This window comes from Salmo trutta, chromosome 29 (genome assembly GCF_901001165.1).
Source record: "Salmo trutta chromosome 29, fSalTru1.1, whole genome shotgun sequence".
Classification (NCBI taxonomy): domain Eukaryota; kingdom Metazoa; phylum Chordata; class Actinopteri; order Salmoniformes; family Salmonidae; genus Salmo; species Salmo trutta.
In genome coordinates, this window is record NC_042985.1 from 23961539 (window position 1) to 23975901 (window position 14363).

General features: G+C 43.0%; 1 protein-coding gene and 1 pseudogene across 1 annotated transcript; both read right to left on the bottom strand.

Annotated features, from left to right (window-relative positions):
* Positions 1–7666: 7666 nt before the first annotated feature.
* LOC115167610 (DNA replication complex GINS protein PSF2-like) lies at positions 7667–11489 on the bottom strand (annotated as a pseudogene).
* Positions 10803–14189, bottom strand: emc8 (ER membrane protein complex subunit 8). Its single transcript, XM_029721308.1, has 5 exons — positions 13644–14189; positions 13264–13340; positions 13099–13168; positions 12900–12994; positions 10803–11825 (listed from the first exon to the last, which is right to left on the bottom strand). The coding sequence occupies exons 1-5, from the start codon at positions 13860–13862 to the stop codon at positions 11666–11668; spliced, it is 621 nt and encodes a 206-aa protein (XP_029577168.1). The 5' UTR covers positions 13863–14189; the 3' UTR covers positions 10803–11665.
* Between the last annotated feature and the right edge of the window lie 174 nt (positions 14190–14363).

A 14363-nucleotide genomic window follows, 5' to 3' on the forward strand; every position in this document is an offset into this window, starting at 1 on the left:
CAACCATTTTGAAAAGAAGGTCGACAACATCCGATCCTCGTTTGTTAACCTGTTTGGTATAGGGGGCAGTATTGAGAATTTTGGAAAAAATATGTTCCCATTTTTAACTGCCTCCTACACCAACTCAGAAGCTAGAATATGCATATTATTGTTCAGGTTTGGATAGAAAACACTCTGAATTTTCTAAAACTGTTTGAATGGTGTCTGTGAGTATAACAGAACTCCTATGGCAGGCAAAAACCTGACAAGGCTTCAAGCAGGAAGTACCCTGTCTGACAAGGAGTCGTGCGTCTTACCTCTTTTTATTGAAAAGTAAGGATCTTAGCTGTAACGTGACAATTCCCAGGGCTCCAATAGGCTCTCAGAGCCCGCGAAATAACTGAAGGTTTACGAGGGAACCTCAGGCTGAAACATATTATCGCCTTTTGTAAGTGGCTGCTCGGAGGACCTTTCAATGATGCGCGTGCATGAGTCGCTTCTGAGGAGAAATTTTATTCGGCTGTTTAGGCTCAATGCATACTCCCGGTCGGAATATTATCACTTCTCTACGACATAAATGGCATAAAAATTGGTTTTAAACAGCGGTTGACATGCTTCGAAGTACGGTAATGGAATATTTAGACATTTTTGACACGCCAATGCGCCATGCGCGGGACCGCGAAGAAGCATTCTAGAACTCACGAACAAAACGTCGCTGTTTGGATATAACGATGGATTATTTGGGACCAAACCAACATTTGTTATTGAAGTAGAAGTCCTGGCAGTGTATTCTGATGAAGAACAAGCAAGGTAAGAACATTTTTCTTATAGGAAATGTGATTTTGGTGGAGGCTGAACTGGGTGGGTATCTAAATAGCTAGCCCTGTAATGCCGGGCTATGTACTTAGATTATTGCAAAATGTGCTTCATCCGAAAAGCTATTTTAAAATCGGACATATCGAGTGCATAGAGGGGTAATGTATCTATAATTCTTAAAATAATTGTTATGCTTTTTGTGAACGTTTATCGTGAGTAATTTAGCAAACTGTTAGTAAATTCACCGGAAGTTTGCGGTGGTTATGCTTTTTCTGAACGTCACATGCTAATGTAAAAAGCTGGTTTTTGATATAAATATGAACTTGATTGAACAGACATGCATGTATTGTATAACACAATGTCCTAGGTGTGTCATCTGATGAAGATCATAAAAGGTTAGTGCTGCATTTAGCTGTGGTTTGGGTTTATGTGACATGATATGCTAGCTTGAAAAATGGGTGTCAGATTTTTTCTGGCTGGGTACTCTGCTAACATAATCTAATGTTTTGCTTTTGTTGTAAAGCCTTTTTGAAATCGGACAGTGGGGTTAGATTAACGAGATTCTTGTCTTTAAATAGCTGTGAAATAGTCATATGTTTGAGAAATTGAAGTTATAGCATTTCTAACGATTCAAAAATCGCGCCACTGGATTGAAGTGGCTGTTACGTAGGTGGGACGAAATCGTCCCACATACCCCAGAGAGGTTAAGTCAAACGACACCGCTGGTCCTGTTCACTTTGCCCTACCCTATGCTTTGACCTCTTTCTCCTCTCTCTCTCCAGATGAAATCTTGCGACTTGTGACGGCCGGCCGCCCAACAACCTGCCCGCTTGACCCTATTCCCTCCTCTCTTCTCCAGACCATTTCCGGAGAACTTCTCCCTTACCTCACCTCGCTCATCAACTCATCCTTGACCGCTGGCTACGTCCCTTCCGTCTTCAAGAGAGCGAGAGTTGCACCCCTTCTCAAAAAACCTACACTCGATCCCTCCGATGTCAACAACTACAGACCAGTATCCCTTCTTTCTTTTCTCTCCAAAACTCTTGAGCGTGCCGTCCTTGGCCAGCTCTCTTGCTATCTCTCTCAGAATGACCATCTTGATCCAAATCAGTCAGGTTTCAACTGGTCATTCAACTGAGACTGCTCTTCTCTGTGTCACGGAGGCTCTCCGCACTGCTAAAGCTAACTCTCTCTCCTCTGCTCTCGTCCTTCTAGACCTATCTGCTGCCTTTGATACTGTGAACCATCAGATCCCCCTCTCCACCCTCTCTGAGTTGGGCATCTCCGGCGCGGCTCACTCTTGGACTGCGTCCTACCTGACAGGTCGCTCCTACCAGGTGGCATGGCGAGAATCCGTCTCCGCACCACATGCTCTCACCACTGGTGTCCCCCAGGGCTCAGTTCTAGGCCCTCTCCTATTCTCGCTATACACCAAGTCACTTGGCTCTGTCATATCCTCACATGGTCTCTCCTATCATTGCTATGCAGACGACACACAATTAATCTTCTCCTTTCCCCCTTCTGATAACCAGGTGGCGAATCTCATCTCTGCATGTCTGGCAGACATATCAGTGTGGATGACGGATCACCACCTCAAGCTGATCCTCAGCAAGACGAAGCTGCTCTTCCTCCCGGGGAAGGACCTCCCATTCCATGATCTCGCCATCACGGTTGACAACTCCATTGTGTCCTCTTCCCAGAGTGCTAAGAGCCTTGGCGTGACCCTGGACAACACCCTGTTGTTCTCCGCTAACATCTTTGTGGTGACCCGATCCTCTAGGTTCATGCTCTACAACATTCGCAGAGTACGACCCTGCCTCACACAGGAAGCGGCGCAGGTCCTAATCCAGGCACTTGTCATCTCCCGTCTGGATTACTGCAACTCGCTGTTGGCGGGGCTCCCTGCCTGTGCCATTAAACCCCTACAACTCATCCAGACTCTGTGAGTGAGTTTATAAAGAAGTGCATTGGAGATGTTGTTCCCACTGTGACTATTAAAACCTACCCTAACCAGAAACTGTGGATGGATGGCGGCATTCGCGCAAAACTGAAAGCGCAAACCATCGCATTTAACCATGAGGTCGGGGAATATGGCTGAATATAAACAGTGTAGTTATTCCCTCCGCAAGGTAATCAAACAAGCGAAATGCTGGTACAGGGACAAGGTGGAGTCGCAATTCAACAGCTCAGACACAAGACGTATGTGACAGGGTCTACAGGAAATCACAGACTACAAAAAGAAAACCAGCCATGTCACGGACACCGACATCACGCTTCCAAACAAACTAAACACCTTCTTTGCCCGCTTTGAGGATAATACAGTGCCACCGTTGCGGCCCGCTAACAAGGACTGCGCCTCCCCCCTCTCCTTTTCCATGGCCGACGTGAGTAAAAAATTTAAACATGTTAACCCTCGCAAGGCTGGTGGCCCAGATGGCATCCTTATTCGTGTCCTCAGAGCGTGCCCAGACCAGCTGGATGGTGTGTTTACGGACATATTCAATTGCTCCCTATCCCAGTCTGTTGTCCCCACATGCTTCAAGATGGCTACCATTGTTCCTGTACCCAAGAAGGCAAAGATAACTGAACTAAATGACTACCACCCCGTAGCACTCACTTCTGTCATCATGAAGTGCTTTGAGAGACTAGTCAAGGATCATATCACCTCCACCTTACCGGCCACCCTAGACCCACTTCAGTTTCCATACCGCCACAACAAGTCCACAGATGACGCAATTGCCATCACACTGCACACTGCCCTATCCCATCTGGACAAGAGGAATACCTAAGAATGCTGTTCATTGACTACAGCTCAGCATTCAACACCATAGTACCCTCCGAGCTCATCACCAAGCTGGAGGCAGTGGGTCTCAACCCCGCCCTGTGCTATTGGGTCCTGGACTTTCTGATGGGTCGCCTTCAGGTGGTGAAGGTAGGAAACAACATCTCCACTTCGCTGACCCTCAACACTGGGGCCCCACAAGGCTGCGTGCTCAGCCCCTTCCTGTACTCCCTGTTCACCCTTAGACTGCGTGACCATGCACACCTCCAAATCAATCATCAAGTTTTCAGATGACACAGTAGTGGGCTTGATAACCAACAACAACGAGACAGCCTACAAGGAGGAGGGGAGTGCACTCGGAGTGTGGTGTCAGGAAAACAACCTCTCACTCAACGTCAACAAAACAAAGGAGATGATCGTAGACTTCAGCAAACAGCAGATGCAGCTCCCCCCTATCCACATCGAAGGGACAGCAGTGGAGACAGTGGAAAGTTATAAGTTCCTCGGCATACACACCACAGACAGACAGAAATGGTCCACCCACACAGACAGTGTGGTGAAGAAGGCGCAACAGTGCCTCTTCAACCTCAGGAGGCTGAAGAAATCTGGCTTGTCACCCAAAACCCTAACAAACTTTTACAGATGCACAATCGAGAGCATCCTGTCGAGCTGTATCACAACCTGGTACGGCAACTGCACCGCCCTCAACCGCAAGGCTCTCCGGAGTCTGCACAACACATCACCAGTGGGCAAACTACTTGCCCTCCATGACACCTACAGCACCCGATGTCACAGGAAGGCCAAAAAGATCATCAAGGACAAAAACCAACCGATCCACTGCCTGTTCACACCGCTACCATCCAAAAGGCGAGGTCAGTACAGGTGCATCAAAGCTGGGACCGAGAGACTGAAAAACAGGCCATCAGACTGCTAAACAGCAATTACTAACTCAGAGAGGCTTCTGCCTAAATTGAGACCCAATCACTGGCCAATTTAATAAATGGATCACTGGTCACTTTGAACAATGCCACTTTAAATAATACCACTTTAATGTTTACATATCTTACATTACAAATATATAACATGTATATACTGTATTTTATACCATCTATTGCACCTTGCCTATGCCGCTCATCCATCACTCATCCATATACTTATATGTACATATTCTCATTCACCCCTTTAGATTTGTGTGTATTTGGTAGTTGTTGGGGAATTGTTAGATAACTTGTTAGATGTTTCTGCACTGTCAGAACTAGAAGCACAAGCATTTCGTTACACTTGCATTAACATCTGCTAACCATGTGTATGTGACCAATAACATTTGATTTGAAACTAATTACGGCATGATTAGCATGCTATTTGCAAGCTTAAAAGAATTGGACCCTTTTTTTCAATTTTCGCCTGAAGCAAGGATATGCATATTCTTGATACCATTTGAAAGGAAACACTTTGAAGTTTGTGGAAACGTGAAAAGAATGTAGGAGAATATAACACATTAGATCTGGTAAAAGATAATCCAAAGAAAAAAACGTGTTTTTTGGTATTTTTTTTGTTCCATCATCTTTGAAATGCAAGAGAAAGGCCTGCCATGTATTATTTCAGCACTGGCAGCAGTGTATGTGCAAAGTTTTAGACAGATCCAATGAACCGTTTCATTTCTTCTCAAAATGTTGTATCAAGACTGCCCAAATGTGCCTAATTGGTTTATTAATAACTCTCCTCAAACAATAGCATGGTATTATTTAACTGTAATAGCTACTGTAAATTCGACAGTGCAGTTAGATTAACAAGAATCTAAGCTTTCTGCCAATATCAGATACGTCTATGTCCTGGGAAATGTTCTTGTTCCTTACAACCTCATGGTAATCGCATTAGCCTACGTTAGCTCAACTGTCCAGAGGTTAAATTCAAGGTCAGAATACGCATAAAGAGTGTACATGCCAAATGTTGTCTTATGTATTAGGGTTATGAGAGGTGTCCCCCAGACTAACATAAGGTGATGTACTTTGTCACAACACACACTTACCAAAAATATATACATATTTTAGTGACACATACTGAAACTTTACGTGTTTTAACGTTTCACAGTTTGCTTCTTTGATTTCACAATGTAGGCCTACCTTCCTCCATCCATAACATTATTGTCACAACGTCCACAGAAGGTGGCGCCTCTCCCCGTTCGGGTGGCGCCTCTCCCCGTTCGGGCGGCGCTCGGCGGTCTTCGTCGCCGGCCTACTAGCTGCCACCGATCACCTTTTCTGTTTTCGTTCGGTAATGTCTGATTAGGGTAGCACCTGTTTTGTGTTTAGTAATTAGTGGGGTATTTAGTCTGTCTGTTTTTTGTTTGGGGTTGTGCGGGATTGTTTCGTTTCTGTTGATGAAGGTTGGGGGAGATTTGCCTGTCCTTAGACCGTTTTGGGCATTTGGGTTGCTGGGCTGCGTCCCGCCACGTTCCTAGACTGTTTTTGTCTTGTTGGGAATTGTTTTACCCTGCCTTGTAGGTTCGGTACTTTGGACTGTTGCTTTCTTTATTAAGCGTGTTTCACGTACCTGAGTCTCCTGCGCCTGACTTCACCCCTCCTGCATATCTATTGCATGACAATTATGTTGTTTCTCTTCCTCAAACTAGACTTACCGCTCTATTCAGAATCATACATGGTTAGAAACTTGTTACACAAGGTATCTATCTCTAAACCATCACTGTGTCATGACGTTGCCCTCTTTGAGTACAGGGAGCACAGTTGACCCCCTCCCCCTTGCACCATCCCCCTACCTACCTCTCCCTACCCAGGCCCGGTGAAGGCGGTCATAAATTCCAAAGGAAATGTCCTGCCGCCAAGCCCAGTTGAGACACAGAGGGGTTTCATAGAGATAAAAGGAAATTCGTACAACTCACAGAATTGGGGAACCGAATGACATTTATGTTCTGGAGAAGGTATAAAAGATCGGTGAAGAATCCAGCTACGAACTGGTCCGCTTGGTACAATTTTGTGATACTCAGAAGAGACAATATAGCCATATTACCATAAAACTGTTTATATAATAGCCTCAGCTATGGGACTTGCATCTAAATGGTTGTATAAAATGTATTAATAAGGATAAAGCTATTTGGAATACGTTGAGATGCTATGTACTGATGTTAATGTGATAGAATGTATTTCTGTTCAAAGCTTAAATCAGTCATCAGCACGCCCCCCAGGGACACAGACAGGACCAGGCGTCATGTGACAAGCCTGTTCTATGTTCACGAATAAAAACCCCACCCAGGGTTACTTTCTTCAGACCAGGCCTCCACTCCATTGCGAGTTGGCCAATAGGTTTGACCATCCAATTCCTCTACTGAAAGTTAACTTTTAGACTACCGATACCGACAGAATAAGAACAAGTCTTTGATATTAAATATTAGTCTGCAGCTAAGTAAATTATATCATTGAACGCGAAGACCGACGAAACATCCATTCTATAACGACATTAATGAATGTCGCTTTGAAAGATCCATTCTAACCGAGAGAGAGAGAACAGGACAAAACTCTCCAACAGAACAGAACTCTCCAACAAGGATCCCGACACACACTGAGCGTAAATATATATTGATTGCAATCGTTCCCGAATGAGTGAGCGTTCATGTGCAAAGGATTAGCATATCAATTGATAATATTAATGAACTCTGTGTGCCTTCTCAGCTGCCCTTAATGACCCTTTGTTTAACAAGACACCAGCCATGCCTGTTTAGCCCACTAGGGCACATTACCAATTCTTTGTGACGATAATTACTGTTTGTATGCTTTCTGTGACCGAAGCAGGGTGTTTTTTCCAGGGAGCCCATGGCCTGTTGAAGAGGACTATCGGTCTGCTGATGATTGCTTTTGTCCGAAGCTTCAACTTCAACAAATCCAATGAGATTACACATAGTACTAAGGAATCAGATAGTTGGGGCATGACAACTTCAGATAAGTACTCCAACTTCATAAGAACTGCGGGTCAGCTCTGTTTTCACTAGGATCAGACTTAGGGCTCTATAAAATCTGTTTTATTTTTTGCCTGATTCCATTAGATTTTTTCAAAATTTCATTTTGTTTTTCCAGGTTTCAGGTTTTCGCTCTGAAAAAAGCACACTTTATTAATAGAAAAGTTGCAGGAAATACAAATCACTGATGCATTCTTTTCATGCCTTATGATAAACTTGGACTAATAAATGTTCAATAAGATTCCCTACTAAGTTCAATGCATTTAGTAATTTTGATGAATTCTGTTTTAATGTCTGGATTCCTTGATTCCGTTATTTTACTTTGCAGCTGCTGCAAATGCTTAGTAAAGCTGGGCCTAAGTCTGCTCCATCTTGCTTAGGACAGGAGAGGCTGCGGCCCAGGTCCAGGTCTAGTCCGTAAATACAGATCAGTGGTCCTGGGCTTTGCCCCCACTGGAGCCGAGCTGCAGGTTGGAGCGCAGCTTATTCATGCAGTTGAGAGTGTCCAGCAGGAACGACCGTGTCGTGTTAATCTCCATCAGTCAGGTTGTCCAGCTGGAGAGGGAAAGATGGAGAGGGGGATAAAAAGAGAAGAGAATGTAAATATGGGGAAAAATAATGTTTCTACACAAAGTTCACACATTTAACAACATATACAGATGCATTCATCTAACTATGCTTTACTTCTATCATCTTATTAATGGCAAGTCTTTCTTCCTGTAAAAGTGTGTTGGGACCGTTGTGTAAATGTATGTGAAATAAAGTTGGATTGAGGGAGTTAGTTTTGCTTGAATTTCTTGTTTTCACATGCAAAACTGTTTGCTCTTGATATAAACCCATGTATCACTTTATCTGCCTTTCCAGACTAGACTATGTTTCTGAACAATCTATCATGCTGCCTTATTGACAATATGACCTGGTGGCGCCGACTACTGTTCCATTTGAGCAGGGCGGTCGGCCCTCATCGGTTTTGCTCAGTCACATGAGGGGCCATAACCTGGTTCTAATAAAACTTCCTCAGTGATTGATTGATACCTTGGCGTGTGCTTCCTGCTGGCTGATGAAGCTGTCAGTGGAGAGGCGGAGTTTGGCGATGCGCGTGTCCCAGATGTCCTTCACCAGTACAGATCTCATCCGCTTTGGGAATGTTATCAGATGCACTGCAGAGAAACAGGGATATATGAAAACACACTGAACACACAATTAGGAGCCACCTTCCAATTCCAGTCAAGTTATAAGTCAATAGCTATAACCAAACTAAGACAATATATCCAAGCTTAAAGTTAGGAAGTGTAGGATGATATTGACTGATTGAGCAGCAGCTTGGTCCGCTCCATGTAGTATGGACTGGGGACAGGGGTGAATGTGTCTTCCTTCCTCTCTAGCTCTCTTATCTCCTCCAGTTTCTCTGTACACAGATGAAAAAGGAAAGAAGTTCAGCTCTGACAATGGTTTAAGTAGAGGTACCATCTTTGTAGAGAATATATTAACAGATAATTTATACATATTGATATTTAACCAGGACTATGATAAACCCTCTGAGAGACACCTGTCTCCTTAACTTACCTACATCCATCCACTCTGGTGGCACAATCCTGCCTCTGTTTCAGATTGAGGGCCTGCCACACAGGCACATCGACTGGTAGCCCTGGGTTAAAAGGACCAAGACCGCCCTGGAGACAGAAATCCACTTCCGACTCATACTTGGCAGAATGTAAACAAACGTACAGTATCAGTAACGTTAGCTAGTTAGCCATGTCCCATCCCCATGGATCTGACAGAAAAACATGGGAGCCTGGAGTGTAGCTAACTAGTTAGATAGCTAGTAAATTACTGTGGGCTATATTCATGTAGCTAGCTAACGTTAGCAGTTATGAATTAGCTAGTTATTAAACAACATCCGTGATCAGGCCAGAAAAATAGCCTGGTTAGCAAGTTCATGTGATACTAGCTAGCAAGCTAGGCTAACGTCGTAACTAAACAAGAAACTGGTTTGACGTTAACCAACTCTCTCAGCACATATCAAAGTTACAGAGATGAATATCCATATATTTAGATGTCTTTCTTTCATTGATCCTATATTCTGAGCCCCTTCTCTCTATGTTTCCTAGTCTGTCTACAAAATTCAAATTAAAGGCACAACATATTTAAAGGAATGGCTTAAAATAAATAAATCCTATTGAATGAAAACTCCACGAGAAAATATGTTGGCCAGCAAGTGGGAAGGTTTTCAGCGTCGAATGTAATGTATTCAGCACATGCAAGGGAACCACCTCAAATGTTCTACTGCTTAAGCTCCTGTTCCGCTTATAGAATATTAGCTCTAAAGTATTGTGGAGCTCCTGCACCTAAATGTAAACAGTAATGGCACCCAAACTGAGTACCGACACCTATTTCAGTCCAAGCACTGGATAAATCAGACTACTAACTACTGAGAAGTACTGTCGGAATTGGGCCCTATGCTAGTAGTTCCATCATATTCTCTGATAGGTTATGGAAAGTTCTTTGGGGTAGGGACTCTTTCAGGAATAATTTTTTCACCAGACCATTTGTCATGGCCCCTTACTTCTACCAGGGATGGTTTAGAATAAACTTTTCTATACTGTCTCAGCTTCTATATCTTGTCTTGATGGACCCTCATAGATTGGAAAGTATTTTCTGGACTCCCAAGTGGGTGGCACAGCGGTCTAAGGCACTGCATCGCAGTACTTGAGGCATCATTACAGACCCAGGTTCGATCCCAGGCTGTGTCACAACCAGCTGTGACTGGGAGTCCTATAAGGAGGCGCACAATTGTCCGGGTTAGGGGAGGGTTTGGCCGGGGAGGTTTTACTTGGCTCATTACACTCTAGCGACTCCTTGTGGTGGGCCGGGCGCAGGCTGACCACGGTCATCAGTTGAATGGTGTTTTCGCCAACACATTGGTGTAGTTAGCTTCCAGGTTAAGCGGGCGGGTGTTAAGGAGCGCAGTTTGGCGGGTCATGTTTCGGAGGACACATGACTCGACCTTCGCCTCTCCCGAGCCCGTTGGGGAGTTGCACCAATGAGACAAGATTGAAAAAGGGGGGTAAAAAATAAATGAAAATGGGAAGTATTTTCCATTAATATCCACTGTATGCTGTCTCAACCCAAAGTGATGGAACACTGCTTCCTAAATTGAACACCTAACTCATTCAGATATATGGATCCGTCAAGTGTGTTGGGCAGCGCTAGGGTAAGGGAGTGATTTTAGAAAAAGGCATTAAAAAACATGCATAATATCTGAAAAGTTAAATTTTATTTGTACATTCAGTCCAAACATTTTTTTAACATAAAGGTTTAACATATCAAAACCTCACAAATTATTTTACTTAGGCTTTTATATCTTAATCCAACCCGAAATATATAATTCATGAATCAATAATAATAACATGGACATTTAGCAGATGCTTTTATCCCAAGTGACTTACAGTTTATTACTTATGCAATAACCAGATTCATTTCAGCAAATAAAGTAAAGAATAATCAGATCATCTTTTAACAAATAAATACTAAGCTATCTCTTATAAGAAAAACAGGAGGGAAACCGTTCAGAGAATATAAACATTAAGACTTAATAGGTTGTGAGAAAAAAAAAACATATCTCTTGTTGATTACAATTCTGTAATATTTCAATAAGTCAAATCTCAGAACAATAATTTATAATGTCTATCATCTCTGTAACACTACTATTTCTGAAGAACCTAAAGTATCAATATAAGTGTAAATAAATGATATTCATGTTTCCCTACCATTCAGAATTACGCATACATCTTCATTAACTATTAGCATACAAAAACCGTACTCAAAAAACGAGAAAGAAAATTAACACGTTGCATTGAATGACACCAAGGTCTTGATCACCTTGATCCTCCCTACTACAGGAACAAAGATCCCAATGGTACCTGTGTCCTGCTTGCCCATGAAAATAGACTGGCCAATGCTCCGAAAGCTCTCTTCCCTGTGAGAGCAATTCACTGGGAACAAAGACTTAGCATTCAGCACTTAGCATTCCTGCGCTACAGTAGTATTAGCACGTCCAACGCCGTTTTGGCTGCAATGTCTTTGTCTAGTGCAGTGCAGTCACTCGGCTGGGAGGCTTAGCACAGGTGCAGGACAGACTTGTTGATCTCAGGGTTTGTCCAGTCATTCCTGAGGTCGTCGAGGTGATTGTCGAAGTCAATCAGGCTCTCGTAGGACCTGCCCTCCAGCAGAGCCGACGTGATCTTCTGAGCCTCACACCAGTCCTCAAAGCAGTCCCTGGAACACACACAAACCAACACTCCAGAACCTCAGCTCCACGTTCGAGAATCACAAATCAAATCAAATTGCATGCACCGAATATAACTGGTGTAGACTTCACCTTGAAATGCTTGCTTACGAACCCTTCCCAACAACGCAGTTTAAAAATAAAACAGAGGAATAAAATAAAATACACAAGAAGTGAGTATCAGTACCAGATCAATGTGGAACTATATACAGGGAGTATCAGTACCAGATCACTGTGGAACTATATACAGGGAGTATCAGTACCAGATCACTGTGGAGCTATATTTGATTTTATTTTTACCTTTATTTAACTAGGCAAGTCAGTTAAGAACAAATTCTTATTTTCAATGACGGCCTTGTTCAGGAGCAGAACGACAGATTTGTACCTTGTCAGCTTGTGGATTTGAACTTGCAACCTTTCGGTTACTAATCCAATGCTCTAACCACTAGGCTACGCTGCCACCCCATATACAGGGAGTATCAGTACCAGATCACTGTGTAACTATATACAGGGAGTATCAGTACCAGATCAATGTGTAACTATATACAGGGAGTATCAGTACCAGATCAATGTGGAGCTATATACAGGGAGTATCAGTACCAGTATATACAGGGAGTATCAGTACCAGATCAATGTGTAACTATATACAGGGAGTATCAGTACCAGATCAATGTGTAACTATATACAGGGAGTATCAGTACCAGATCAATGTGTAACTATATACAGGGAGTATCAGTACCAGATCAATGTGGAGCTATATACAGGGAGTATCAGTACAGGGAGTATCAGTACCAGTATATACAGGGAGTATCAGTACCAGATCAATGTGCAGAGGTACAAGGTATTTGAGGTAGATATGTACATGAAGGCAGGGTAAAGTAACTAGGCATCAGGATAGATAATAATAAGAGTAAAATAAATATCTACCACAGTGGGTTCTATTTCACTAACAGATATTGGCATAGTACACCATGTCGTTCCAAATCTTTTTGGATAAATGGCTGTTCAGTAGCTGTGATATATCTATCCCACATGACATATTAGGTCAGCTCAGGAACACTTACACATTACAGTCCCTGCATTTCCACTTGTTTTCATGGTGGTCATAGATGGCTAATATGGGCTCATAGCAGCCCATGGTGAATCTGGTGCTGTCCACCTGAGGAACACAACATTATTAGAGATATGGTGGTCAGTGTAGGTCTTATGTGTGAATTCAGTAATGTGGCAGTTCTGATACTGGACAGCTAATAAGAGGATTACCATAATCATTGCCGCTTCGCTGAAGTTCTCTGCAATCCTGGCCCCAACTTTTTCAGCAACCTGGTTAGGTCTGTGGGAGTCAAAAGAAGACAGAGTACATTGTGTATCATATCAACACAACTCTCCACAGAGCTTGAAAGGGATCCTGTATCAAAATCTTGTTACCTGAAGTCCTTTGTGCGCTCGTTGGCTTGGTAATACCCAGCTATGACATATTTGTTCTCTTTACACCACGTGTCAATCTGGAAATGGGGAAAGAAAAAAATATATTAGCTTGTTTGACTAGCTGACTAAACTCAACACCACTGTGAAGGACGTTTCTTATAAACTCCACCAATGGACACGTTGAAACAGGTTGAAACATCAGAAACTTCTTTCACCATGATGTTGAGTTTAGCTTGACGCGTCAGCAGGACTGCTAGCTGGTAATGCACTTCTACTTCAACAGGCCCAGTAACTTGCAGTGGTGAACATGCAGTGGAGTAACATGAACATTTTTGAAACATGACATGTGAATAGAAGATAAAGACGATCAATTCACTCACCAATGTAAGTGCCACTTCCAGCATAGGTGCTAATGCAAGTGTGCCGTGGAATAGTGGTATACAATCCACACAGAGGATTGGAGTGGAGTGGCTGTCTTTTTTCTTCTCCTTCTGTTTCTCAGCAACCAGTAATCCGTTCACGGCGCAATGAGGATATTTAGCAGCATGCAAAAGCATCTTGCAATAAGCCTGAGTTGTCAATTTAATACTCATTCTCATTTCGAGATAAACACTAAACTAGCTAATTGTACAAGGATGGTCTGGAGACTGCTAGCTTGACAGCTAGCCAACGGATATCATACCCGATACCACAGAGAGGCAGTGACAGCTCTGCCAGGTTGACTACGGTAATCGAGTCTCTTGTAACTAGCTACCTACATAAAGGTCACTTTTCGTGAATGTTACAGTGTATTAATGTTGTATGTTGGTCACGACGGCAACGTTATATCCTACTACAAATGTACGCTGCTTGGCTTCTCTCTGGTGGTTTGCACCGGTACCATACTACACACACACACACACACACCGCTGTGAAACAGGCAAGAATAACTAAGTACTTCCGGGTAACGGATTTTTGGAATACTTCAGAATAAAAATCCAGCCCTGTATACTTTGTAAATGAATAACTAGGGCGAAAATTATGGTAAATGTGGACAATTATCGATACATCGTATACTACTTATCATACAAAGAATAATTAAAAGTAATTATATAAGACAT